The sequence below is a fragment of the Nymphalis io genome, chromosome 6, assembly GCF_905147045.1.
Source record: "Nymphalis io chromosome 6, ilAglIoxx1.1, whole genome shotgun sequence".
NCBI lineage: Eukaryota > Metazoa > Arthropoda > Insecta > Lepidoptera > Nymphalidae > Nymphalis > Nymphalis io.
In genome coordinates, this window is record NC_065893.1 from 1,174,554 (window position 1) to 1,201,124 (window position 26,571).

General features: G+C 34.0%; 1 protein-coding gene across 1 annotated transcript; it reads left to right on the forward strand.

Annotated features, from left to right (window-relative positions):
* Positions 1-1,368: 1,368 nt before the first annotated feature.
* Positions 1,369-26,047, forward strand: LOC126769114 (multiple epidermal growth factor-like domains protein 10). Its single transcript, XM_050487675.1, has 8 exons — positions 1,369-1,487; positions 4,217-4,307; positions 5,317-5,852; positions 21,186-21,198; positions 21,328-23,174; positions 23,602-23,712; positions 24,158-24,288; positions 24,931-26,047. The coding sequence occupies exons 1-8, from the start codon at positions 1,384-1,386 to the stop codon at positions 25,113-25,115; spliced, it is 3,018 nt and encodes a 1,005-aa protein (XP_050343632.1). The 5' UTR covers positions 1,369-1,383; the 3' UTR covers positions 25,116-26,047.
* Positions 26,048-26,571: the final 524 nt, after the last annotated feature.

Sequence of the window (26,571 nt, forward strand, 5' to 3'; positions counted from 1 at the left end):
AACAAAGCAGACATGGATGGAATTACAATAAGGCTTGTCTTCATGGACATTGCCAATGCCATATAATTGTTTTTACTCCTCGTAAACTTCAGTGCAAAACTCATCTGAACAGATAACTAGACTAACTGATAAGTGTAGTATTATAGCAGAGATGTTGATTGGTTTAGAATCAGAATGGGTTGGCTAATGGCTTATTATTTATTATTATGGTTTATCTCGTAATTAACATCTGATGAGAATTTTCCAAGCCATTCACAATGAATAACTTCTCATTATCATCATCATTCTCATTTGTGTTTACAATTCATTTCGGGCTTTACGGTGAAGGAAAACATCGTGAGGAAGCTTGCATGTGTCTAATTTCACTGAAATTCTGCCACAAGTGTATTCCATCAACCCGTATTGGAGCAGCGTGGTGGAATAAGCTCCAAACCTTCTCCTCAAAAAAGTGAGAGGAGGCCTTTAGCCCAGCAGTGGGACATTCACAGGCTGTTACGGTGTTACCGAGAAGCCATTTGCGAAGGATTTACAGTGAACAAGAGTGTGATGCGAACGCAACTGCACTCACTCATAATCCGATGGGATGGGAATTCCGACACGATCAGAAATAATTCAGTCACGGGACCAACGACGTGCTTTCCGTGGGACGGGTGTAAGCCCTACCAACTCCCAGTCAGTCTGCTTTACCCGGTACCTCAGGATCTTAAGTACAATAAGGCTGTTATTTCAAACATCAAATAGAATATTGTCATAAAATCATTAAAGAATTTTAAAACAGCGCATAGGCTCAAAAAAATCCTCTTAAATTTAAAGATATTTGTTTAAATTATTTTTGGTTAGGTAAAGAATATAGAGGTTACTAGTAATGAGTTTTAGAGTACTTGTTTGATGTTGATTAGCTAGATTCAAGTTTCTTTGGAAAAGTCAAACAAAAAACGGTTACCAATTTTGTATATAGTTATTAAGTCATACAATGCCCCAAATATGCTAGGAAGATTTGACCAACTTTTCTGAACTAAGTGATGGTGAGTTTGTCTCTTTGGAACTAACGTCCTATGATAAAAAATTTATAGATAATTTTATTTTTCAATTCATTTGAATACACACCCTATCTCAACGACCTAGAAGTTATTTTAAGTAGCGTGATAATTAAAGGATGCGTAAAGCTCATGGATCGCAGTGATAGTTCATATTGTTTCCGAACCCCGTTCAGAAATGGTGGTGCTAACGATTGCAAACTATTAAAAAAAAAAGTAATGGTTCGAAATTTGAAAGAAAAAACAATGTTTAACAATATAAAAAATAACAAACGAGATTAAACGAAACGAATAATAAAATAATCAAAAGTTGTTAAAATTCATGTAATTGTGTATATTTTTCAAAATGAATTTAAAATATTTGTTTTATTTCGCTTTATTTTGTGAAGTGGTAACTTATACCGAAGCTTTGAAAGCGAAGGATCCGGGCGTATGTGTGGTATCAAGAAGGTAAACAATCGAATTTTTATGTTTTTTTTTAATTCGTATTTTAAGCTTTTGCATAACACTAGAATTAAAAAAAAATCTATACAATTTTATTAAAGGTTTAGTTGTACAGATAGAAAAAGTTACTTTTTCGTTTATATTATTAGTTTTCGTTTCGATTACATGAATATGTTAGAAGTAGGTTTATATATATATATATAATGACATAATTAATTAATTGGTTTTAAATAGATTATTGTTTTACAATATTAACATTTAAACATACATATTCAATATATATATTAATCCAGTAGGCTCTTACAAGACATTTTGAAATATTATTTGACTTCAGTTTTTAATTCAGTTTTTCATTATTGTGTTGACTAAGAAAAATAGTGAAATTGAGTAACTACTGAGTTTTTTGCCGGGTCTTCTCGCTAGGATCTACATTTCTTTATATTTAATACTGTAAGATGACTGTTTAAAAGAGCTTTTATGAGTTTTTTTTTTTTTTATAGAATAGGAAGGCGGACGAGCATATGGGCCACCTGATGGTAAGTGGTCACCAAACGCCCTTAGACAATGGCATTGTAATAAATGTCAACCATCGCTTACATAGCCAATGCGCCACCAACCTTGGGAACTAAGATGTTATATCCCTTGTGCCTGTAATTACACTGGCTCACTCACCCTTCAAACCGGAACACAACAATACCAAGTACTGCTGTTTTGCGGTAGAATATCTGATGAGTGGGTGGTACCTACCCAGACGAGCTTGCACAAAGCCCTACCACCAGTAAAAGTTAAAAGTAAATAGTTTATAGTTTTTAGTTTTAAGTCTACTTAAATAATGAGTATTTTTATTTATGATCGAATATGTTTGTGTCGTGTATCAGTTATTACACCTCAGCTTTACCAAAGCGTTTTTATGTATTTTATATATAATTAAATTATATTATTTATTAACTATTATAATTATTTGATATTAATGACATTTAAATGAATATATAATATTAAAATATGTTTTAAAAATATATATAATGTATTTTTTATTAAAATAAATGAAAATCAATATTTAAAAACTATGCTTTAATTTCTTTTTCTTGTTTTTTTTATTTTGTGGCTTAAGTGACATATGCTAATATTAAAAATATGATTATAATATTTATTACTGTCAACATTTTCGAGGTCTCCCATAATATATAATATACCGTCAAAAAAGGGTCTCCAGTTGTATTCTGTAAGAGTTAACTTCGTATCTCACACGTGAAATGTTGAAAACCGACTAACGTGTTACGCTATTTTAATGTACAACGAAGTCGTATATCACTTTCTGAAAGTTCTGAGTTTCAAGTTTATTTCTAAAGAATAGCGTTACAGGAGAAAACTCTCCGTTAACGTTGAAATATTAAATATATAACTCATAAGACATACAATCCATTACTATAACATATTTCAATATCATATAAGCAATTTTTAACTGGATATTAAGAAAATTAAATTGAACGTAAAGTTAATTGCGGAGATAAATGAGGAAACTCAAATGTTATAATTTTTTTAAATTAAAGTGAACAATAATTGTTCACAATAAATGCAGATGCGGCGAGAGGACTTTGTTACTTTTATATAATTATATAGTGATACATGATGTTATACAAAATATTATTCCTTATATCTGAATGTTTTTTTTTAAATAAACTTTAAAAATTCGTATAGTAACATTTTTATTATCGATATTAATTGTAATTATTTTATTGCATTTATAAGTTTTTACATATACAAAAAAGCCGAGATGGCCTAGTGGTAAGAACGCGTGAATCTTAACCGATGATCGTGGGTTCAAACCCGGGCAAGCACCACTGAATTTTCATGTGCTTAATTTGTGTTTATAATTCATCTCGTGCTTAACGGTGAAGGAAAACATCGCGAGGAAACCTGCATGTGTCTAATTTCATTGAAATTCTGCCACATGTGTATTCTACCAACCCGCATTGGAGCAGCGTGGTGGAATAAGCTGCAAACCTTCTCCTCAAAAGGGAGAGGAGGCCTTAGCCCAGCAGTGGGACATTAACAGGCTGTTACTGTACTGTACTGTACATATACAAAAAAACACAGAGAGGCAGAAGTGAACACTCAAAACATAAAAACTCTTCTACTCAAAATCGCCTAAAGAAATTTTTACTAAAAATTTTGATAACAATTAGACATATAGTGGATGATTTTAATTTTGCTTTCATTTTTTTTTATTATGTTGTAGAAGATGTTTGTATATGACTGCCTTACGGTCCCGAGGTCCTGGGTATAGCAGACCGTACTGGGTATTAATAGTTTATACCCGTGCCACGGAAATCACGTGAAGTCGTTGGTCCTGCAACTGAATTATTCTGTGTCGTATTTCCCATAGGACTCGGGATCTGCGGTCTTATCTAGACCACCAATGAGGCAGTCGACATAGATATATGAGAACTATAACATAATAACATAAAACCTGTCCCATTAAACGAACTATTTTACGTGAAAATAATAATTCTAACGTGATCGCTAGTTTCTGAGATTCGTTTGTGTAAATGCTATTAAACAGCTTCATAAAATACATTAAAAACTATTTAAAAAATACCATTAGAAAATACTCATATATATGAGTTACTAATATATAAATATCGACAGGCATACATTATAATCGCCTGAACAAATTTCCTTTGATTGCATAGTGTATAAGAAAATTGTATTATAAAAAAAATATATTTTTTCAGCGTTCGTAAAACGCGGGCAAAGAACTATAGAGTGAGGATAAATAAGATGTGCGGCGCCAAACGATGCATCGTTGTAAAGACAAAAGTTGAGGTAGGTTTTATTTAATAGCATAATTCAAGCTAAAAAATAAAAAATTTAGAAATCTAGTCCAATCTCGTGCTATCTCACTCACACACTATTAGTATATATTTTGCATCCTTTTTTAGAAAAAAAATTCAAATTTTACAATACAAATATATTATAATAGACTACAGGAGACAATTCCAGGTAACAAACTACGAGATAGCTAGACGCTTTGAGCAATTACAAACACTTCTATCACCATTAAATATGGTAGCATAGCATAACCTAGCATATTACATGTTAGTCGAAGAATCAGATATTGGTTTTTATTTCTATTGTACGTAGCTGGACGGATAAATGAGCCTGGTTGTAAGTGGTCACGTCCGCCATAGACATTGGTGCTGTAAGAAATATTAACCATTCTTCATATCACCAATGCGCCATCAACCCTGGGAACTGTATTGCTCTGTCTCTGTCTCACCCTTGCAACCAGAACACAACAATACTTAGTATTACCGTTTGACAGTGGAATATATGATGAATGGGTTATATAAACCCTGACTGGCGTGCAATAAACCTTACCACCAACAAAAGTTAGCATACAAAATGTTGTAAATAGTGACACATATTATATATTTTATTAATAAAATTAAAAAGAGAATAGCGCAATTTGCCGCATCGCTTATCACAATGCGTTCCGGAGTCCAATCACAGATGAGTTACGGACCGATTACTTACTTTAAGAATATGGGTCATCTAAATGTCAATGTCCTATCTGGCAGACTTTTAAAGCACAGTTTAAAATATAAGACAAAGATGGAACATAAAAATTTAAAAGATGGAGAAACGAAGAACACTTTTGGTATATTTTAATCTAAACCAAAACACGATTAGAATATATTCTATAAGACATGTCAAGTATTAATGAAATATTTATGTATTAATAAAAATCGTAAGAACTAATCAAATAATAATTACCATGAAATAATCTGTTCTTTCTTTTAAATCTTTTAAGTAATCATTCAATCATTTTCAGGTATACAAGCAGACGCAGAACGAAACAGTTTGCTGCAATGGCTGGATATACGAGAGCCAAGCCGACGCGTGCTCACCTTCCTGCAGCACAGGATGCAACGGAGGAAGATGCATCGCACCGGAAGTTTGCCAGTGTGACCCTCCTGCAATTTTACACCCGGAACATAAAAATACCTGTTTCACTCCCACGTGTGAACCCAGTTGTCTGAATGGAATCTGTGTGGCACCAAACACGTGTTCCTGCCATAAGGGTTACGAAAACATTAACGGTAGATGCCAACCAAAGTGTGAAGAATGTATAAATGGAGAGTGTAAAACTCCAAACAATTGTGAGTGTTATGCCGGTTACAATAAGGCTGACGGTGTTTGCAAGCCTATGTGTGATGGATGTAAGAATGGAGTTTGCAATGCTCCATATACATGTGAATGCAATGAAGGCTACGTGAAGAATGTCACCAATAACAATTGTTACAAACCTTGTCCGGACGACTGTAAGAGTTGCGATGATGAGGGAATTTGTGGAGACGGTGTTTGCGGGTGAGTATTCTCATTATATATTCTACGGGAATCGTCTCTTGGGAATGAAACGATCGCTTTGCCTATTTCTTTTTATATTGAAAATTTGTAAACAAGACATGATAAATAAAACCCTCGCTGACTTTCTTTCGTCGTTTTTTCTCAAGTCAGGTTCTTTTTTCTGAACCGGTGGTACTTTCTAATTTGACAATCAATAAGTAAGTGTGACGCTTCTGTGATGAATAAATTTTGTTTTGATTTAAATTAACTATTTTAAAAGTAAAAAAAATATATATAATTAATTGAATTTAGCAATTTTAATTAACATTAATTTCAACTGTAAGTTTGCCATATCACCTGTTACTCAGTCTTATCTTTTACACACAAATTGAACTACATAACTGATATCGATTAATTAGTGTTTTAACTAAATTATTCTCTAGTTTCTGAAGTGCTGACAATGTCTGATTAAATGATTTCACTTTAATCTGAACGCTCATTGGTCGTCTACTGTGTCTATCACGTACAAATGACCAATTAGATTAAAGAAAAAAATCGGAATTTTGACTATGATCAGCGTTAAGGAAACTGGGGATTTGGTAGTGTTATTTTTTAAAAACAAGTATTTTATTTTATAAAGTAGTTCTTAAATAAATGTGCCAAACAAAATCTTGCCTTAAAGCATACTAAAGACAATATAATACAGGCGAATGTCGCATGTGCTTAAAATTCCTAATATTTTTCTTTATAGCAAAACTTGACCAAGTTTTATGCACATCTATGTGTCTTTCGCATGATATAAATTTCATTGTCCTCCTTTTATAATAAATACTACAAAAATAGTACACGTTCTTTTATTGTATTCTTAAGAAGTTAAATATTCATATTGTAAAAAAATTATGACAAATATTTAAAATAGATGATCCTTGTATCAAATTTTACTATTGTTCACCAGATGCATTTGGGTCAGGCAAGTCAATATCGTTACAGGATGTTTATTATACGACGCGTGCGCAATAGCATTGACGCATTCGATGCGAAATGAATGATTGATGTGGTCTCAGTCGGTTGATTGACCAGGGTTCCTTCATGGAACTGATTGCATCTTTGTGATTATTAGCCGCCGTGTCTTGCAGGGTCAAGGGGGGTTACTGACGTTTAAAATCTTTAGTATGATTTGTTAGGTTATTATTAGATGACGATCTATTGTTAGTGACATCTGTCGTGAGCGCTGATAAGGTTTGGTTCCCGTTCGATACTATTAATATTTTATATATTGATCTATTGTGTGATGTCATACTGCTATCGAAACGTACATAGGTTCATCTATTCATAATAGAAATTTTTTTTAAACTAATTAATCCCTAGCAATGTGAACGTTTTCTGAAGTCAAGACCTAACAGACAATCAAACGTGATTGTTCGTTTCACCGGAGCGGGTCACCTTCCGTACGAAAACGTCCCGACGATCGTCGGTACCTACCGTCTATATACACATAACATTTATGATTTCAAATGTACAATATAGAAATAGCTTATGTTATAATCAAGACAAATGTGTTTTTTTTTTAATAGAATAGGAAAGTGGACGAGCATATGGGCCACCTGATGGTAAGTGGTCACCAAACGCCCTTAGACATTGGCATTGTAAGAAATGTCAACCATCGCTTATAGCCAATGCGCCACCAACCTTGGGAACTAAGATTTTATGTCCACAAGGGACATAAATTAATTACACTGGCTCACTCACCCTTCAAGCCGGAACACAACAATATCAAGTATTGCTGTTTTGCGGTAGAATATCTGATGAGTGGGTGGTACCTACCCAGACGAGCTTGCACAAAAACCCTACCACCAGTAAAGTGTCTAGATTAGTAATCTTTTTTAACCTGAATGTTATTCTACGAATCTTTTTCTACTTTGCTATTACGATTTAGGTTACACCTTTAATTAGCTGTTTGTTGCAAATACATTAATAGCCGTAAGAGTGATACGTTTACGTCCAAACGGTGGCGGCACTTTCCGTGAGTGATTTTTTCCATTCTCGGTATAGATGCTCGTAAATTAGTACCGACGCTGTGCGAGGATGCGACTGATTGCGTGCGGGCTGCACGAGCAATGAAGCTTAAAGATTTTTTTATCTCACCACAGAGAAAACCCTAAGTACACTAAGGTTATGTGTCTTTGAGGCAAAGATCTGGCAGGCAGGCAAATACAAATGGAGTAGTATGTGTAAGCGATGCCATAATGGCACTAGCCATAGTGCACTTAAAACCAGCATTTAGCGGGTAGTTTAGCAAAAGGCTCGGAGCTTCCGCCTTCGCTGTATCGCGCTGTATACGCTGTATGCGAGGTATATACTAAGGCAGATACTTATATTTATTTAAAAGCATTGGTCGAATACTGGTGGTAGGGCTTTGTGCAAGCTCGTCTGGGTAGGTACCACCCACTCATCAGATATTCTACCGCAATACGGTAGTACTGTTGTGTTCCGGTTTGAAGGGTGAGTGAGCCAGTGTAATTACAGGCACAAGGGACATAAAATCTTAGTTCCCAAGGTTAGTGGCGCATTGGCTGGCTATGTAAGCGATGGTTGACATTTCTTACAATGCCAATGTGTAAGGGCGTTTGGTGACCACTTACCATCAGGTGGCCCATATGCTCGTCTGCCGTCCTAATCTATATATAAAAAAATATAGATATATAGAGTTGATATAAGAATTAATATGTTATATTTATCTCAATGATACGCCCAATGCATCAGTTAGGCAGATATAGGTAAATCATTGACTACTTAGGTGATATAGCTGAAGAGATGATATAAAGAGATATAATGTTTTTTTCATTTAAAAAAATTAAAAATGAAAATAATAAAAAGTGATCGTGGTCAAATTGCTAAATAATTGATTGTTATAATGTAATAAATTTAAAAATATACATTCAAATGTTTGGTATCTTAGTAGTGACGACCCTGCAGGAATGTATCTTAATTATAATGTTAATTGTGACATAAATGGTGGCATGAATCAGAACTAACAAGACGTTAATGTCCCTTGCAAGGCAGATGGCGCCAAGGAAGTGGTTATAACGCTATTGGCATAATATCATGTGTCAACTTTTAGCATGTTTATCTTAAAAGGTTTTAAGCATTAATTTGTTTTAATTATTTTTATCTGTGTTTAGATCTACATTTGTTTTATTTCCATCAAGCCATTAATATAAATAAAGAAACAAATAAATCATTTTAAAAAGAGGATAAATAAACATAATAAGATATTGATCATCATCATGTCAGCTGAAAGACGTCCACTGCTTGACAAAGGCCTCCCAAGGATTTCCATTTTGGCCGATCTTGCACTGCCCACATCCAACGGCCTCCCGCGACTCTTATTATGTCGTCGGTCCACCTTGTAAGGGGCCTGCCCACACTGCGTCTTCCGTTTCGTAGTCGCCACTCGAGAACCTTTCTACCCCAGCGAATAAGATATTGTAAATTCGAAATTGAGTACTTTGTTTGTTTGTACAGAAAATAACATAGGGTACTTATCCCCCACCCCTTACTCGTGGACAAAGTCGCGCGCAGAAATTAGTATTGTAATAAAGCGAAAACATTACCAAATCAATTTTGTTCAATCATCTAGTTAATTTAGTTTTTGGTGCACTGGTTGATAATAATAATTATATTTAATGACTCTGCTCTGATGTTAATTGTCATAATTATGCTATATTAGTAATGATATAATTAATTGCTAAGTGCTAGGAAGGTCACGCAACCAAATTCAACTATTGATAAAATTTCAATGAAATTAAATGCATTAAAATTAACGTCAAATTTGTGAAAATCTGCAAACTAACACAATCGACTTATTGTATACTATATTACTAATACAAACAAATGATTAATTTATCATATATTATTATATCAAGGTTTTCAATTTATATCGTTATGTATATAAAAAAATTGTGTTTATAATTAGTCTCGTGCTTGACGGTGAAGGAAAACATCGTGAGGAAACCTGCATGTGTCTAATTTCATTGAAATTCTGCCACATGTGTATTCTACCAAACCGCATTGGAGCAGCGTGGTGGAATAAGCTCCAAACCTTCTCATCAAAAGGGAGAGGAGGCCTTAGCCCAGTAGTGGGACATTAACAGGCTGTTACTGTATACTGTACTGAATATCAACGTCATGGTCATAGATTTACTGGTGGTAGGGCTTTGTGCAAGCTCGTCTGGGTACCACCCGCTCATCAGATATTATCTATACATACATCTACCGCAAAATATCAGTGCATGGTATTGTGGTGTTCCGGTTTGAAGGCTGAGTGAGCCAGTGTAATTACAGGCACAAGGGACATAACATTTTAGTTCCCAAGGTTGGTGGCGCATCGGTGATGTTGATGGACGTTGGTGACCACTTACCATCAGGTGGCCCTTACGCTCGTCCACCTACATTTACTATAAATAAAAATCACTTGAAAACTATGTATGCGTTAACGAGAACAAACGGCAAAGTCAAAAATCTTAATGCACCATAGGAGCGTTACACTTGCTTAAATAAGATTGAGAATATTTAAATAAATTATATATTGTTTTAATGAAGTGTTCTTAACTTAATGATGATTTTGCTTAATGTTTTTGCTTTAAGCATTCTTTGAAGTAGTTTTTTATTAATTACTTTTCAAATTAATATGTTGATCATTATAACTAGCTATTAGACTGCCTTTGTGGTGACGGGGTTCATTAACCTGCTAAATATACCTCGTGTATTCGTGTTGCGAACATTGTGGATGCTAGCCTAAACATATCCGTTTTTTATTGTATTTTTACTTAGACGTGTATGGAATGTACAAGCCATTATACTACCAATTATAAAATTGTAAATATATATATTTACGAATACATTAAAATAGCTATTAGTAACACCGTAGTGACATATATAAATTGAAAGCTAATTAAATATAAAAAGAAAGTTTTTGTATTGTTTTATCAGGACAAGATAAGGTACCACTTTCTAGTTATTCGTCCACTGTAATACAAGATTTTTAATGCGTGCGTCTAATTTTATAACCTTAAATTAATTAAAAATAAAACAAAGTTTTATTGCCTTTTATTGAGTTGTATATGTATATAATATAAAAATAACAATAAAATATTATAATACATTGCCATAAATATATAAAAATTATTTATGGTATGAGAAGTATTGAACTACACCTATATTGTAAGGGACTTTTTTGTTAAATTTCTTGTATACTAGTTACCAGTCACGGCTTCGCACGGGTAGAATATGAGTCTTCATAGAAGGTTTATATCGTAATACATGTAGCTCTAACGGTTTACGCGGCGCATGTCAGCAAAGCTCCCAGTCAGCATGTTTTTTTTTTAAATCTTCAACAATTTTTACAAAACCTTATTTTATTATACATCTAAACCATGATCATGAATCATTTAGTTGGTGAAAACCGTTTGAAAATCCGTTCGGTAGCTTTTAAGTTTATCGCATTCAGACAAACAGACACATAGACGCGACAAAATGCCCTTAAAAAACTGTACGTATCTAAATCCTTCATAATTCTTCATTTATTTGTGGAATTAAGTTGCCCCTTTATTATTCATTTTAAATATTATGAATTATTACTGGTACGCAAAATAATGTATTAAATAAATACAGATAAGTTGATTTGATAAAGCATCTGTATTATCTAGTCACTGTGTCCGGTTAGGCCATTCCGCGCTACGGAAGAGGATTCAGACGTGTATCCTCTATTGTGCGTGACTGTACTCTGATTGCATTTTTATTCTCACAATAAATTGTCATAATATTACATCCTTAGTGCTCAACAAGCGGTGACTTCATACGCATGCTTCTTATCAACTTTCATATGTTAAATGGTCTGTCATTTCATAGAAGCACTCTGAGTAAGGAAGCTGGACGTGTTATACTCTCATTCGGAGAAACACGTGAAGCTGATGCATATTTTTTTAACATTCAATTTTTTTTAAACTTGTTAACGTGATTTTATTGTACTTTCTATTATTTTGATAGATTTGGTACTTTAATGTGCCTTTAATGCACTCTCTGTTCCCGCACTCAAATAATCCGATGGGACGGTATTCCATCATGACCGATAGAGTTCAGGCGCAGGACCAACGGCTTCACGGCTTTCTGAGGAATGGGAGTGTACCTTCTGGTATGGTCCCGATTCTTCCGGACTGCTATTGAGAATTTTCGAATGAACAAGCAAATATTTTTGAACCCAGGACCTCGAGATCTGCGGCATTATAACTAGCTACTAGACAAACGAGGCAGTTTCTATACAGCGTCAGATAACTTGCATTGTTTGTCCTTTTAACAATTTGTATATTACTTTCGGGTAATATATAAATTGTTATAAGAACGAACTACTGGCGAAGGCGAAGAGCTTACGCTTAATTAGTTTAGCCTTAATCGCTCCGTTCGTGTCACCGTCGAAGTCTTTTTTACTATGTACTAGATTGCTGTGACTGTATTAACTTTACATTTAATTCAATACGTAACCTAACGACTCAAAGAGCCCTTTTAAGCCTTGAATAAAGAATAAAGAATTATTCGATTTGTTTTGTCCACCACGGCGTGTGATTTTTATAATTTACATTGTTCTTTATATTGTATGTAATATATGTTAGTGACTGCCTCGTTGGTGTATGCCTCTGCAGCCTTATATCAAGCCACTGTGTTGTGGCTTGATATAAGGCTGACCCGGAGGTCCTGGGTTCAATTCGCAGGTGGGGCCAATAAAAAGTTATTGGGTTTTTCTCTCAGAAAATTCTCAGTAGCAGCCTGGAGTCTGGAAGTTGGAAGTGTGTACACTCTCGTGCCTCGGAAAGCACGTAAAGCCGTTGGTCCTGCGCCTGAACTCTTTCCGGTCGTGTCGGTTTGCCATCCCATCGGATTATGAGAGTTAGGGAATAGAGAGTGCACCTGTGTTTGCGCACACACTTGTGCACTATAATATCTCCTGCGTAGTTGGCTAATCTCTCTTGAGATTGGCCGCCGTGGCCGAAATCGGTCTGGACGACATTATTATTAATTTATGTATAGCATGTTTTATTTGACTATCTTATTGGTCGAGTGACTAACTCTAACCCCAATGACCAGATCATTTTGCGCATATATGTGCGCAATATAATACGTCCTGTGTCGGCTTGCCTCCCTTGAGGATCGCCGCCGTGGTAAATTTTAAAGTGAAAGTGTAACAAACAAGTCAATTTAGCATTTAGATTATTATAAGTAAGTATAGTCCTTGCTTGAGTTGCTCGTGCAGGAACTCAAATAAGTGTATATAATTTATACAAATGTCTGTGGTTTTTTTTTAACAAATAATTAAATACTGAGTTTCTTGCCGGCTCTTCTCAGTAGAATCCACTTTCCGAACCGCTGGTAACGCCTGACAATTCATAAGTACTTTAAAAGTCGATTTGAATAAAAATATTTTGATTGGATTATAGATTTTTGTACTGAACTCTAAAATTAAATAAACTCGTACTTAGAATGTTTGCTTGATGATTTAAAATAAACAGTCACATACATAATATGTTGATAAATATATATTTTATCAGCAGGAAAATTCTATAAAATTCCATAAACAACCGCAAAGTTTTTGTTATTAATTAGCTCTATGGCGCCATTTCTATTCTGTAATTGTTTTTACCTATTTCGAAGAGCGATGTGCCGTATTGTATTAAATGACAAGTATAGTATGAATCCGTTTTTTATACTGTAACTATACATGTAAGTGAGGAATATATTTTCTTTGTATAAATAATGTGTGGTATTGTGTGTTACAATATTTATTAAAAAAATATATTTAAAAATCGAACAGAAGTTGTATTTCCAGGCACGTTTGTTCTATCATTAAGCTTATATACTCTGAATGACTTGGTCAAAGTGAAATCATCAAATCATGGAAGCCGAGATGGCCCTGTGGTAAGAACGCGTGAATCTTAACCGATGATCGTGGGTTCAAACCCGGGCAAGCACCACTGAATTTTCATGTGCTTAATTTGTGATTATAATTCATCTCGTGCTTTACGGTGAAGGAAAACATCGTGAGGAAACCTGCATGTGTCTAATTTCACTGAAATTCTGCCACATGTGAATTCTACCAACCCGCATTGGAGCAGCGTAGTGGAATAAGCTCCAAACCTTCTCCTCAAAAAGAGGAGAGGAGGCCTTTAGCCCAGCAGTGGGACATTCACAGGCTGTTACGGACTCTGAATGACTTCTTTTTTTTTATGTGCGCCGGGATGGCAAATGACTCTACTCCACCTGATGGTAAGTGGTAGTAGAGTCCAAACGCGACGACGGCCAGTACAGTCGGGAAGAATGTTCTGTACTAGCCGTCCCCGCCTTTCCGGCCCGCAAGATGCCTCTTCACGCCTCGTTTGAAGGAACCCGGGTTGTAAGAGAAGGGGAACAAGTGAGCTGGTAAGGAATTCCATTTTTTGGAAGTGCGACAAAGAAAGGAGTTGCCAAATTTCTTTGTGCGCGATGGAATTGATGTCAGTGTTAGGCGGTGACATCGAGAACCAGCTCGCGTGGACTTAAGAAGGAAGGGGGAAGCAGGAATTAGAGAGAATAATTCCTCAGAGCACTCGCCGTGATACAGTCGATAGAAATGTCTATTATATTACAGCATAAATAAGTTTTATTATACTGTATCTTATTAATCTGTATATATACTTACTAATATTCTACTGTAAAATAGCAATGTTTAATATTGTTGTGTTTTGGTGAAGTGAGTGAGCCAGTGTAACTACAGGCACTAGGTACATAACATCTTAGTTCCCAAGGTTGGTGGTGCATTGGCGATACAAAGAACGGTTGATATATTTTACAGCGTTAATGTCTATAGGTGGCTGTAATCACTTAACATAAGGCGGCCACTTGCTAATAAAAAAAACGTACAAACCCAAGTACCAGATATATTCCTATGATCCTCGAAAAACTCGTAATGTAAAGACCAGTTATTTACTTATGGGATATTACAGAGCAAATATGTGTTCTAGAAAATCAGGATTCTGCGGCGCGGGAATATAAACTTTTAACTCTTGGACTCCAGACACGGCCACTGATTTTTTTTTCATAAAAATCCAATATATTGTTATTGGTCCGATACTCTCGACCCTAGGGGAGCTTTTCTATTTAATCGTAAATCTACCCAAACCTTACAATGCTTATATAATTAAGATTTAAATTGAAACAATTAACATTTTTCCGATTACTATTTGGATAATTCATAATTCATGACATGTATCTATTAGTTATGAAATTCTAAATAAATGATCGTTACTTAATTGCTGTCTAATTATAATAAATTATAAGAATCAAACAAAAGCTATAATTTTGTTACTTTGTTGTAATCTGTGTTGAATTCGTTAGAAAACGTTAACTATATAATGAAACAAGGAAATCACTAATAAACTTATCAAAAAGCATTGCATAAAGACTTAATTATGTAAAATAATCACGGTTGATAAGAGTGGCCGATGTTTTGTACAGCTGATGTTTTTATATTACTGTATTTATATTATACTGTATTATACTGTATTTTATAGCATTATCATTATATATATATATATATATATATATATATATATATATTATTTATTATTATTTATTTCTCAAAAAAATAATATAATTCACTTTAAATATTTTAGAAAACAATATTAATATACTTAAATATTATATATATAGGTTTATAGTCTTTACTAAAGCTTTGTGCTAGATCGTCTGGGTCACGACCCACTCATAATTTATTCTACCGACAAACAAAAATACTTAGTATTGTTGAGTTCCATTTTGAAGGGTGAGTAAGCTAGTGTAACAAGCAAAAGGGATATCTTAGTTCCTAAAACTGGTGGCGCACTGTCGATAGAAGGAACCACTTACCCGAGCTTTAATAGACCCCGCTGACTTTAAATAAAAATGTGAAACGGTTCATCTATGGTTCTATTCAGTCTTATTAAACATCAAAATTTTTTTGGTTTATCTTAAATTATCGTTTAGAAAAAAACCTTGTCAGGATGTGCATTCACTGGCTTAAATTGGCTACCGAACCCACAAAAAATGCAACTTCGTTCAGAGTACTTCAACCTTTTGTTTTTGCTCGTATTCTATTCGTTCACCCATTGACCATCCGATTGAGTTGAAAATTTTAATATGGTTGACAGATGTGTAAAGGGCTCTTTTTTACCTTTCTTAAAGTACCATAGTAGGCGTGTCTTGTCGAAAATGTTAATAAAAAATGTTATTTTACACTCCACGAAGGTCTAAAACAAAACATTTGTGGAGATTTATTAGTTAAAAAAAGGTAAGGAAGAATTACATTACAATTGAGACGTCACATGTAGAAACGGCGCACTTAAATTTTATTTTAATTTACAGAGTAAAATAAATAGGAGTTTATGTTTTAGTTTTACTTTGTTCTATGTGATTTTTGCTTAAAAATATTTACAATTCCTGTTTTAAGGATATTACTAGCATTCATATTTACCCCTCCAATTAAGCGTAAAGCTTGTGTTAGGATGGGAACGCCTATAACCCAACGGGGCAAGATTGAACCTGTGACTTTTACATCGCCGGCCGTAAACCATTGCGCTATTGACGCTTTAATAATTATTAAAGAAGTTTAGTTTAAACATATGAATCAAGAATATTTGTAATGTAGGAAGGGAGAGATATAAAGTCTTAGCTTCACAAACGGCTGCGCATTTATTTTATTGGTCGTAAATAACTGACTAGGTAGTAACGATGTCTCTTAGTAACAGACTTTCAGATTACAATGTTATTATACCTGTAATAGACATGACCGAAACCAATGTTCTTAAGACCGAATTTTTGATATAGCGGCTTGGTTTTAAGGCAGTAAGAAGTAGATGCACTTTCCATTCTTTTACTCTCATAATAACATTCGATTGGACGGCAATGCGACACGATCGAGATCTCTCGCAGGAATAAAAACTATACGTGCTGTTCGAGGCAAACGATAACAAAACACTATAATTTTTTTAATCAATAGCATTTTCCTATCTCTACCTACTTGAATCTGGGACTTCGGGATCAGAAGCTATACAACCTTCTCCTCAAAAAGGGAGAGGAGGTCTTAGCCTAGTGGGACATTCACAGGCTGTTACGAGCTGCATAAGTTGTCTACTAGATCTCTAGATTCCGATGATATTATGTTGTATGAGTTGAATGAATAAAAATGTTGGTTCAAAAATATATTTAAAGTAAGAATGAACAGTTTATATACTTATAATTCTATATTTAAATATATTTAATTAATTATTATTAAACCTATTCATTACAAGTAATGGAAACTCATGTTTTGATCGTATTTGTTTCGAGGTCGAGCATATAATGGTTGGAATTTAAATGGCGGGCAATTAAAGTCATCCCATTTAGTACCTATGTAGGGAACGCTCGTAGAATACAAATTTAATCGTTAATCAGACTGTGTTGGATATTCGAATAAAATATTTCATTTCAACATATAACATATTAATTAAAAAGAGTATGTATGAAAATTATTTTTGAAAGATTATATGTTCTATCTAAACTATTACGTTTGATTTAGAAATAGCGATTCTTTTGAAATTTCTGCAAATATTTCAACGAACTAATAATGACCTGATAAAGAGGCATATATCATACGAAAATCAGCTATGTACTATCCATATTCCATCCATATATACCATCACCACCTCACATCGGAGCAGTGTGTTCAAGTCTTTTCTCAAAAGTTGAGGCGGTCATAGCTTACAAGTGGACCGTTTATAGTCTTTTAACATGCCTAGTTAGGTAATGTTAATTTTTAATCATTTAAAAAAAATAAGATAGACAGACTTAAATCTGCCTTCAGCTTAGTTTGACATTATCACTGAACCAGTACGATTCAGAGAGTACTAGAAGGATTAACAACGAAGTTGAAAGAAGCATCATATTATTTCGTAATCGTAGTATTTTTCGTGGTCTCGTTGTAGTAAATATTGTCAATAAAGTAAAGATTTATATGAATACTTGCGGCTCTCAGAGTGAGTGTCTACATTGTCTGTTTATTCACATCTCGTTCTTATCTATTTATTCGCCGGATGTCTATAAATTCGCCGGAGTTATACGTAGTGTCATTGTTCTTGACGTACAGTGTAACTTTCTACAGAGCAGCACCACCACTGGATACACTAAACGTGACGTTTATTCTTGCGATCGATAGATGGCGTAGTTCTTATAAATGTAGACTCCTCTTTGTTGGAAAAACATAACACGTTTTATACATAAATCGTTTTCGTCTGCGGAAACGAGGGTTTCAGCTATGGAAGTTAAAACCGAGTGCAGAAGTAGAAGTAACAGAAGGGATCTCCGTACTGACTATGTTCTGAACTGAGGAGCTCCCTTAAACGTCATTGGAAACTCAAGATATTTAATAATTTTTGAAAAAAGGTGAGGTATAATAAAGCGAGTTTTAATTAACTCTTCTTCTTCGAGTGCCACTCCGACTAGCGAAGGTTGACAGTCAGCTTTAAATACTCCTTCTTGTTCTTCGCGAGGCTAAAGAGTTCGGCAGCACAGCAATTCCCGTCCTTTCACGGATGTTGCACAGCCAAGACTTTTTTCTGCGCCCAACAGCTCTCCTTCCGGCAACTTTTCCCATCATAATCAGTTGCAAAAGTTCATATCTTTCATGTCTAAGCACGTGTCCGAGATATGCAACTTTTCTCTTCTTGACAGTCTCCAAAAGTTGCCGTTTTTGGTTGACGATTCGCAGAACTTCCACGTTCAAGACCTTTTGAGTCCAACTAATGGCCAACATACGTCTATATGCCCACATCTCGAAAGCTTCTATACGTTTTTTGAGGTCTTCTTTAATTAACTCTGCCTTACCAAAACGAGAGGATTTTGTTAAGCAAATATTTAGTATAAAATTAATATATTATATTATGAAATACGAAATAAATATGGTATATGGTCGGACTTCCAGATTAGTTTTTATAACTCGTCAATCTGATCCGAGTTTCAATCAATACAACGGACGTCGTTCACATGATGACATGGATGGATACTAAAGAATTCCGTAATATATTCAATCCTCACGGCTCAATTAACATATTTTTTTACATCTTCACAGTTTCTTTCAAATATAATTCGGTAGATATTTGTTTGTAAAAAGCTTATTTTATTCAAGACTTATGCTTTTTGAATTAGAATGAGATGTTGTTTCTTAATACAAAAAAATAAAATACGAATGCGGAAACGTCACGTCATGCTATGTCCGTCGGGGTTAAGTTCCTAATTTGTATACGGACTGATAAACATATTATTTAATTATATATTAAATATAACGATTTATAATTTTTTATCGTTATAACGTCTAACAATGGAATATTTAAAACATTAAAATAAGTTTTATTTCAATATGAATCTCTCTGTTACATTTAAAAAACTACTCTGTATTCTCTTACAATAAGCGACACTATGCGAAAACTTCGCTTTCCTTCACTACAAGTATGAACTTTATATACAGGCGGATCAGTCAAAGAAGTTTTAAATCGTTTTTTTATTGCCCGACATAATTATTCACAACGCACAACGTCCTGTATACGAGCAGTCGTTAATTTTATTATTTTGGGGTAGGTCTTACGGTACTTAATGGTTAGTTTTAATGTTGCATCGACGGCATTCAATCGTGTTACAAAGTTAAATGTATCTAGTTGTGGGAATACATATTTTGATGACGTATGGAATATTTTGTTGTAAAAACGGAAGTGATAACGGCTATCTGGGATTGTTCGAGCTTCGCACATTATTCTGTATTCGAATTGATCGCTCGTTGCACATGTAATTAATGTAATTGCAAACATGGATCTTAAGTGTCGTATAGTAATATTATTGTGTGTCTTTCCTGTGCTGTGTGTGTGTTTAAAGAGAGGTGATGAAGGTGTTTGTTTGGTTGCGTAAGTTGATTGTTATTGTTTATAAGATTCTTTGTTTTAACGGTTTTTAAGCCATTTTGAAATTTCCCATTCGTCTTATTTTTAGAACGTCATCACTCGACGACTATTCAATTTTGGATGTATTTCTTTGAGATAAACGATTTCAATTCCAAAATTATTAGAACTTACAACTTTTGCATTTATATTTTTTTATAGATGTAAATGTATACGTGAAAGTGTGTTTGTTTGTTTATTGGTTCTTTTGTAACGCTATCACGCCTTAACTATTTAAACAATCATTAAATTTTTATACGTTGACAAGGGTTCGTCCTATTCTTTATAGGACGAAGCCGCGGTCAGAAATTAGTAGGTATATATAATAATTAGGGTTATTTGGAAAATATTAATAACCTCTAAGATAATGTTACATTTGAGCACTCAAATAAACCTGTATAATAGTTATCAGATTAAACAAAAATGAAATAATCTTAGTATTCTTCTAACAAATAGTAGTAAGTATAAATTATAATGCGTAACTTTTTTTGATTGAAATTGCTACAAACCAAACATTAACAAACATAAATATTCATGTAAGTGTGTAAACAAATTACGACGTGTCGCTCTCGAGAAAGCGCGGCGAAATTGAACCAAAGTTCGGCTGAACTTCAGCCGATTTTTTTATTTTTACCGAATGTTCGGCCGAATTCCGTATTCGGTTCAATTCACATTCGGCTCATCTCTAATAATAATTATAGTGTATGTAAAGTGTAGTTATCTATTGTAATATTATAAAGCTGAAGCGCCTGTTTGTTTATTTGAAAGCGAACAGTTCACCTTGAAAAATAAAAATTATTAAGCGAACAGTTCACCTTGAAAAATAAATGAAAAATAAATAGGCTGTTTATTAACATATATAATGTCACTTTACGACTCACGGTGGCGGAACAGTGACGGATAAAACCGCACTAAGCGTCTAGCCAAATATACATAAATCTGTGAGAACGTTTTAAGGCGATGGTAATATTTTTATACGTCTATTTATATTATTGTAAATATATTTATAAATTTACATTTATGCATATAATTAAATAAATAATGTTAAATTCATAGCCCGATTATCAAACTTCTGTATTTATAATCTTTATCGTATTCATTCCGATGGGGTAATAATAGGTTTTGCATGACATATTTTCAAATAGAACTTATAATTTTGTAATATATATTATATTCTAGATAATATAATGTAAGATTTATGGTGAACATCTATGAATTGGTGGATTTATTACTACAACCTAAAATCACACAATTAATATTTATTAAATAAAATATTTGTAAAGCATAAAACAAAAATTTTATGATAATGTTTTTTTTTTTGTTTCAGACGCCGATTACGAGTGAGTATTAAACAATTATTTTGTTATTTTGCAAAAGAATTTATTTAGAATTCAAAATGTTTATTATATACATAAAATATTGATTTCAATAATAACAAAAAAGATAATGCTTTTGTGTTTCATTTACAGAAACCGGTATTAGCATGCTGTAATGATTGGGTGTATAAAAATTCAAGATGCCGACCAAAATGTAAAAATGACTGCCCAGGAGGCGAATGTGTTGCTCCATATAAGTGTGTGTGCAAACCACCGGACGTACTAAACGATAAAGGTGCTTGCGTCCCAAAATGTGACTTCACTTGTGTTAATGGAACATGTACAGGGAACAACATGTGTACATGCAAGAACGGCTACACAAAGATAAGCCAGTATAAATGCATACCAGAATGTAAACAAACTTGCGTCAATAGCATATGTGAAGAGCCTGATGTATGCCGGTGCTTAGACGGTTATAGATCGATAAGCGAATCGGAATGTGAACCAATATGTAATCAATGTGAAAATGGCAAATGCGTCGCCCCAAACGACTGCGTATGTAACAGCGGCTATGAAAAGAAAAACGGAAGATGTGAGCCAAAATGTGATGGTGAATGCTTAAACGGTTATTGTTCTGAACCAAATATATGCACATGTAATTCGGGATTTGAAATCGATCCATTGGATAGATTTAGTTGTCGACCGATTTGCGACTCACCTTGCGTGAATGCTTCTTGTGCAGCACCTAATATGTGCATATGCAATCCAGGATACGAGCCAGCTAATGCGTCCATATGCAAACCAAAGTGTAACTTTTGCGCAAATGGTGATTGTATCGGACCAAATCAATGTCGTTGTCATGAAGGTTATACCATGAATGGAGGCATATGTAAACCCCAGTGTTCAAATGCCTGTATTAATGGAATTTGCTCAGCTCCAGATACTTGTTCGTGTGACTTAGGGTATGAACCAAATCCAGATAATAGATTCAGTTGTCTTCCAATATGTGATCCACAATGTATAAATGCTTCTTGCGTGGCGCCGAATATGTGTACGTGCAATTTAGGATACGAACCATTTAATGCGTCAATTTGCAAACCAAAATGTAACTATTGTTCAAATGGTGATTGTATTGGACCAAATGAATGCCACTGTCACGAAGGATATACCATGAAAAGAGGCATTTGTAAGCCAGTGTGTTCAAATATATGTATTAATGGTATTTGCTCGGCTCCTGATACTTGCACGTGCGTCCCGGGTTATGTGCATAATCCATTGGATAAATTCAGTTGTCTCCCTATGTGTGAGTCAGAATGTGTTAACGCTTCTTGTGTCGCACCAAATATGTGTAAATGCATCCCAGGATACGAACCTGTTAACGAGTCGATTTGCAAGCCAAAGTGTAGTGATTGCTCCAATGGTGACTGCGTAGGACCTAACGAATGTTATTGTCATGAAAACTACACCATGATTGGTGGTAAATGTAAGCCTTTGTGTAGTCAAGCATGCATCAATGGTTATTGCTCGGGAATTGACACATGCACATGTTATGATGGATTTCAATTGGGTGATACGGACCCATTTCAATGTAATCCAATTTGCTCACAAAAATGTATCAACGCAACTTGCACAAGTTTAAATGTTTGCGAATGTCTAGATGGATATGAAAAAGCTAGCGATAACTTTACTTGTAAGCCAAAATGCTCAGACTGTGACAATGGAAAATGCGTTTCATCTGAAGTTTGTTTCTGCAATGAAGGATATAAGATGAAAGGTGGTAAATGCACAGCGATTTGTTATGAAACGTGTACAAATGGGTATTGTAAATTGCCAAATGAATGCGCTTGCTTAGATGGTTACGTCAAGAGTTCCAATTATTCTTCAGTATGCGTTAAGTCCTGTGCTAGTTCATGTAATAATGGAACTTGCAATAGCGCAGAGGAATGTGAATGTGATGCTGGGTTTGAAAATAAAAATAATTCATGCGAGCCTATTACAATGTAAGTGAAATTACTTTACGGTATGTAATATTTTAGAATTTTCTTCTAAAGTATTAACCAATAATTTTGTACAAAATAATTCATAACTAAAATGCTTTCAATGATGAATTTTGTGTGATTAATTTGTGTTTATTATTATTTATCTCATGCTCGGCGGTAAAGCAAAACAGTGTAAGGACCTGTATGTGTCCTAAACCTATATATAGGATACGTTTGGACTCTCTCCGATCGTGTCAGATTGCTATCCCATAGGATCATAGAATAATGAGAAAAACGTGCACTTGTGTTTGAAATTTTAATTTTAATGGGACCGGAGTCGATTAAGATTATGTTATTTACTAGCTGTTTCATTCATTTTTAATAAAAGCCAATAAGGTAAATAGTTATTTTAAGCTATTTGTAAAATTATGTTGTTTGTTTCTTACAGAGTGGAATGCAACAGCTGTGAGCACAATTGTACTGATGAGGAGTGTCGCTGTTTGGATGGCCGCTTTTGTATCTACAATATTGAAACCGCTAAAGTTGCCTCACCCACGGGGTTAGTTTCTTCATTATTTATACTATATTAAATGTCTGCTACATGTTTACATTTATTTGTATATTCAATAATTTCGATTGCGTTAAGCACGGTTATATATTTGAAACATTCTAAGCCATATCAATATTGATTATTTCTACATTATTTGGAATATTATACTTAATGTAGAGATTTCAATTTATTACCAAAAATAGTTATTAAAAAGTAAAGAAGCAGTAAATATCCCTCGACTTGACAAAGGTCTTTTTTACTCGTATATACTTCTCCACTTTGTGGATCTTATTCTTCTCTTCATTTTTCATACGAAACGTGCAGTTATTCTCACCATATATTCCTTTACGAGATTCTTTCATATAAACACATTAATGAAAAATAAAAATCAGTGTAGACCACTCGGCTTAATAAATAAATACATATTTTCATAAATTCAATTGATCGGTTACAGGTTAGCTGGTCTGCAGCTGACATGGTTGTTGGGAGGATGCGTCGGCCTGTTGTTGCTCACTTTGGTCATTGGAGTGATTGGACACATGTGGCGAAAACGTAAGGAGTACGTGACTAAAACCACGGACACTGGTATGTGTGACGAAATTCTATTTTATGTAATATGTTAAGTTAGGCTATCGTAACACGTCCCACTGCTGGGCGAAGGCCTCCTCTTCCTTTTTGAGGAGAAGGTTTGGAGCTTATTTCACCACGCTGCGGGTTGTTGGAATACACATTTGGCAGAATTTATATTAATAATTTCACTAAATTAGACACGAAATTCCTCACGATGTTTTCCTTCACCGTCAAGCACGAGATGAATTATAATCACAAATTAAGCACATGAAAATTCAGTGGTGCTTGCTCGGGTTTGAACCCACGATCATTGGTTAAGATTCACGCGTTCTTACTACCGGGCCATCTCACCTGTTATATGAATTTTTATTAGAAAATTATGGACATGTCAATTTCGTTTGGCAAGAGATGAACGTTTTGATTATAACGTTTTTATTAAACTATTCAAGATAACTCATAAAAGTGTTTATCAAATAACAATTACAAACAACGGGTCATGAATGTTTAAATATTTGTATCAATTGCAAGTCTGCATCATCTGAGTAACTTTTAAATATTTCTTATTCTTGTCATTATATATTATAAGTATGGTTATTTAGCGTAGAAGTAAAGTAGACAGTAGACTACAGTATTTATCTCTCTCTTATTAAATTAAAGGTAATTCATACGGAAGTGTTGTGTACACTGTACCAGATACCCTGAGGAATCGAAGTTACCCCGATAAAGAATTTAATGATCTACATAAGGAAGTCGTTGAAGAAGTTGACGAAGACGATGAAACGACACAAGCGGCCGAACAGCTTCTAGCAAGCAAAATAGTATTCGAACACGATAAATTCTAGTTTACGATAAAAGCATAAAATTAACTAATTAATACTTGTGATTCTTCAATTATTGTTTAAATATTAATTTATAATTTACACTTGTAAATTTTTTTTATTCATATTAAAATGCTAAATTGAAAAACAAAATTCGTGACGGACTGTAATTTTCAAATTCACATTAGTATAATTCGAAAATAATTATAATAATACTCCTATTTAGTAATACATATTCAAAAAACAGTGACATGTTATCGGCTCAGTGAAGTCGTGTTGTATTTTTAATTTGAACTATTTGTAAATAAATATTCATTTTAATGAATCTTTTAGGATGGGATACGAAAAAATATTTGACGGGCAATATCAGACAGTATCAGCCCTGGCCTTTGATCAGGGTAGAGCGATATTATCATTCAGATACCGACGCTTTCACTTTTCATTTAAAAAATCAAACACCGCTTATGGATCTCTGTAAATTGGGGTCCCCTGGGGTCCCCTGGGGCCTAAAACGATCGCTCCTCTCGCTCTGCCCCAAGGGCTGGTGCTTATGTAAGAGAAGTCAAGTCTTGCTAAGAGTTTTTTATTTGCCTTTCATCTACGATATAATATGGTTCTGTTAATTTTTATTTAGAAAATGTTTAATGTACAAAATATTTTATAGGTGATTTTTTAACTAATGTAAATAAATTATTTTTGAGATCTATGCAGAAGTATGTAATAAATTATGAAAAGAATTAAATTATACGAAATATGTTTTCGAAAAATTTACAAAGGACTATCGCTAAATTAAATATATCAAAGCTGAACAACTAGATAGAAGAGTTAAAAGAATTATTGTCGATGATAATTTGATTGACAGATAATTGTCATCTGGACGATTTGTTCATACACTACTCAAAGATGTATTCACTGTGATTTGCTTTTTTGTAAATAACAAAATATATTTATTATGGACTTAATTTTATTTTACGTAATTTTTAAAATGTATATCCTTTAATGAAAATGAAATATGTTATACGAAACATCTTAGCAGCAGCAGGTTTAAACCATTTTCATACATACGCAACTCGAATGCGAAGCGAGGTTATTTTTATAAAACAGGTGGACATGCAAATGGGTCACCTGGTGGTAAGTGGAGACCACTTACCACCAGGTGACCCATTTACCGTCCATAGACATTGGTATTGTAAGAAATATTGACCATCCAATATACTAATGCGCCACCAACTTTGGGAACTAAGATGTTATGTACCATGTGCCTGTAGTTACACTGGCTCACTCACCCTTAAACGGGAACACAACAATAATAAGTACAACTGTTTTGCGTAACCATAAAGTCAACTACCAAGAAAGGGGTGGCAGAGGTTTATTGGCTTTATTTATTTTTTCATTAAAATATACCAAAACGAGTCTATCCTTAAATAAAATTATTTATAACAAAAGCATATATTTTGCTGTTGCTTAAAATAGGAAGTTG

Excerpts from the sequence above, each read along its gene's own strand:
- LOC126769114 (XM_050487675.1), top strand. The coding sequence starts at position 1,384 with ATGAATTTAAAATATTTGTTTTATTTCGCTTTATTTTGTGAAGTGGTA. Across the intron at positions 23,175-23,601 it reads TCATGCGAGCCTATTACAAT|AGTGGAATGCAACAGCTGTG; the intron begins GTAAGTGAAATT and ends TGTTTCTTACAG. Across the intron at positions 24,289-24,930 it reads GACTAAAACCACGGACACTG|GTAATTCATACGGAAGTGTT; the intron begins GTATGTGTGACG and ends ATTAAATTAAAG.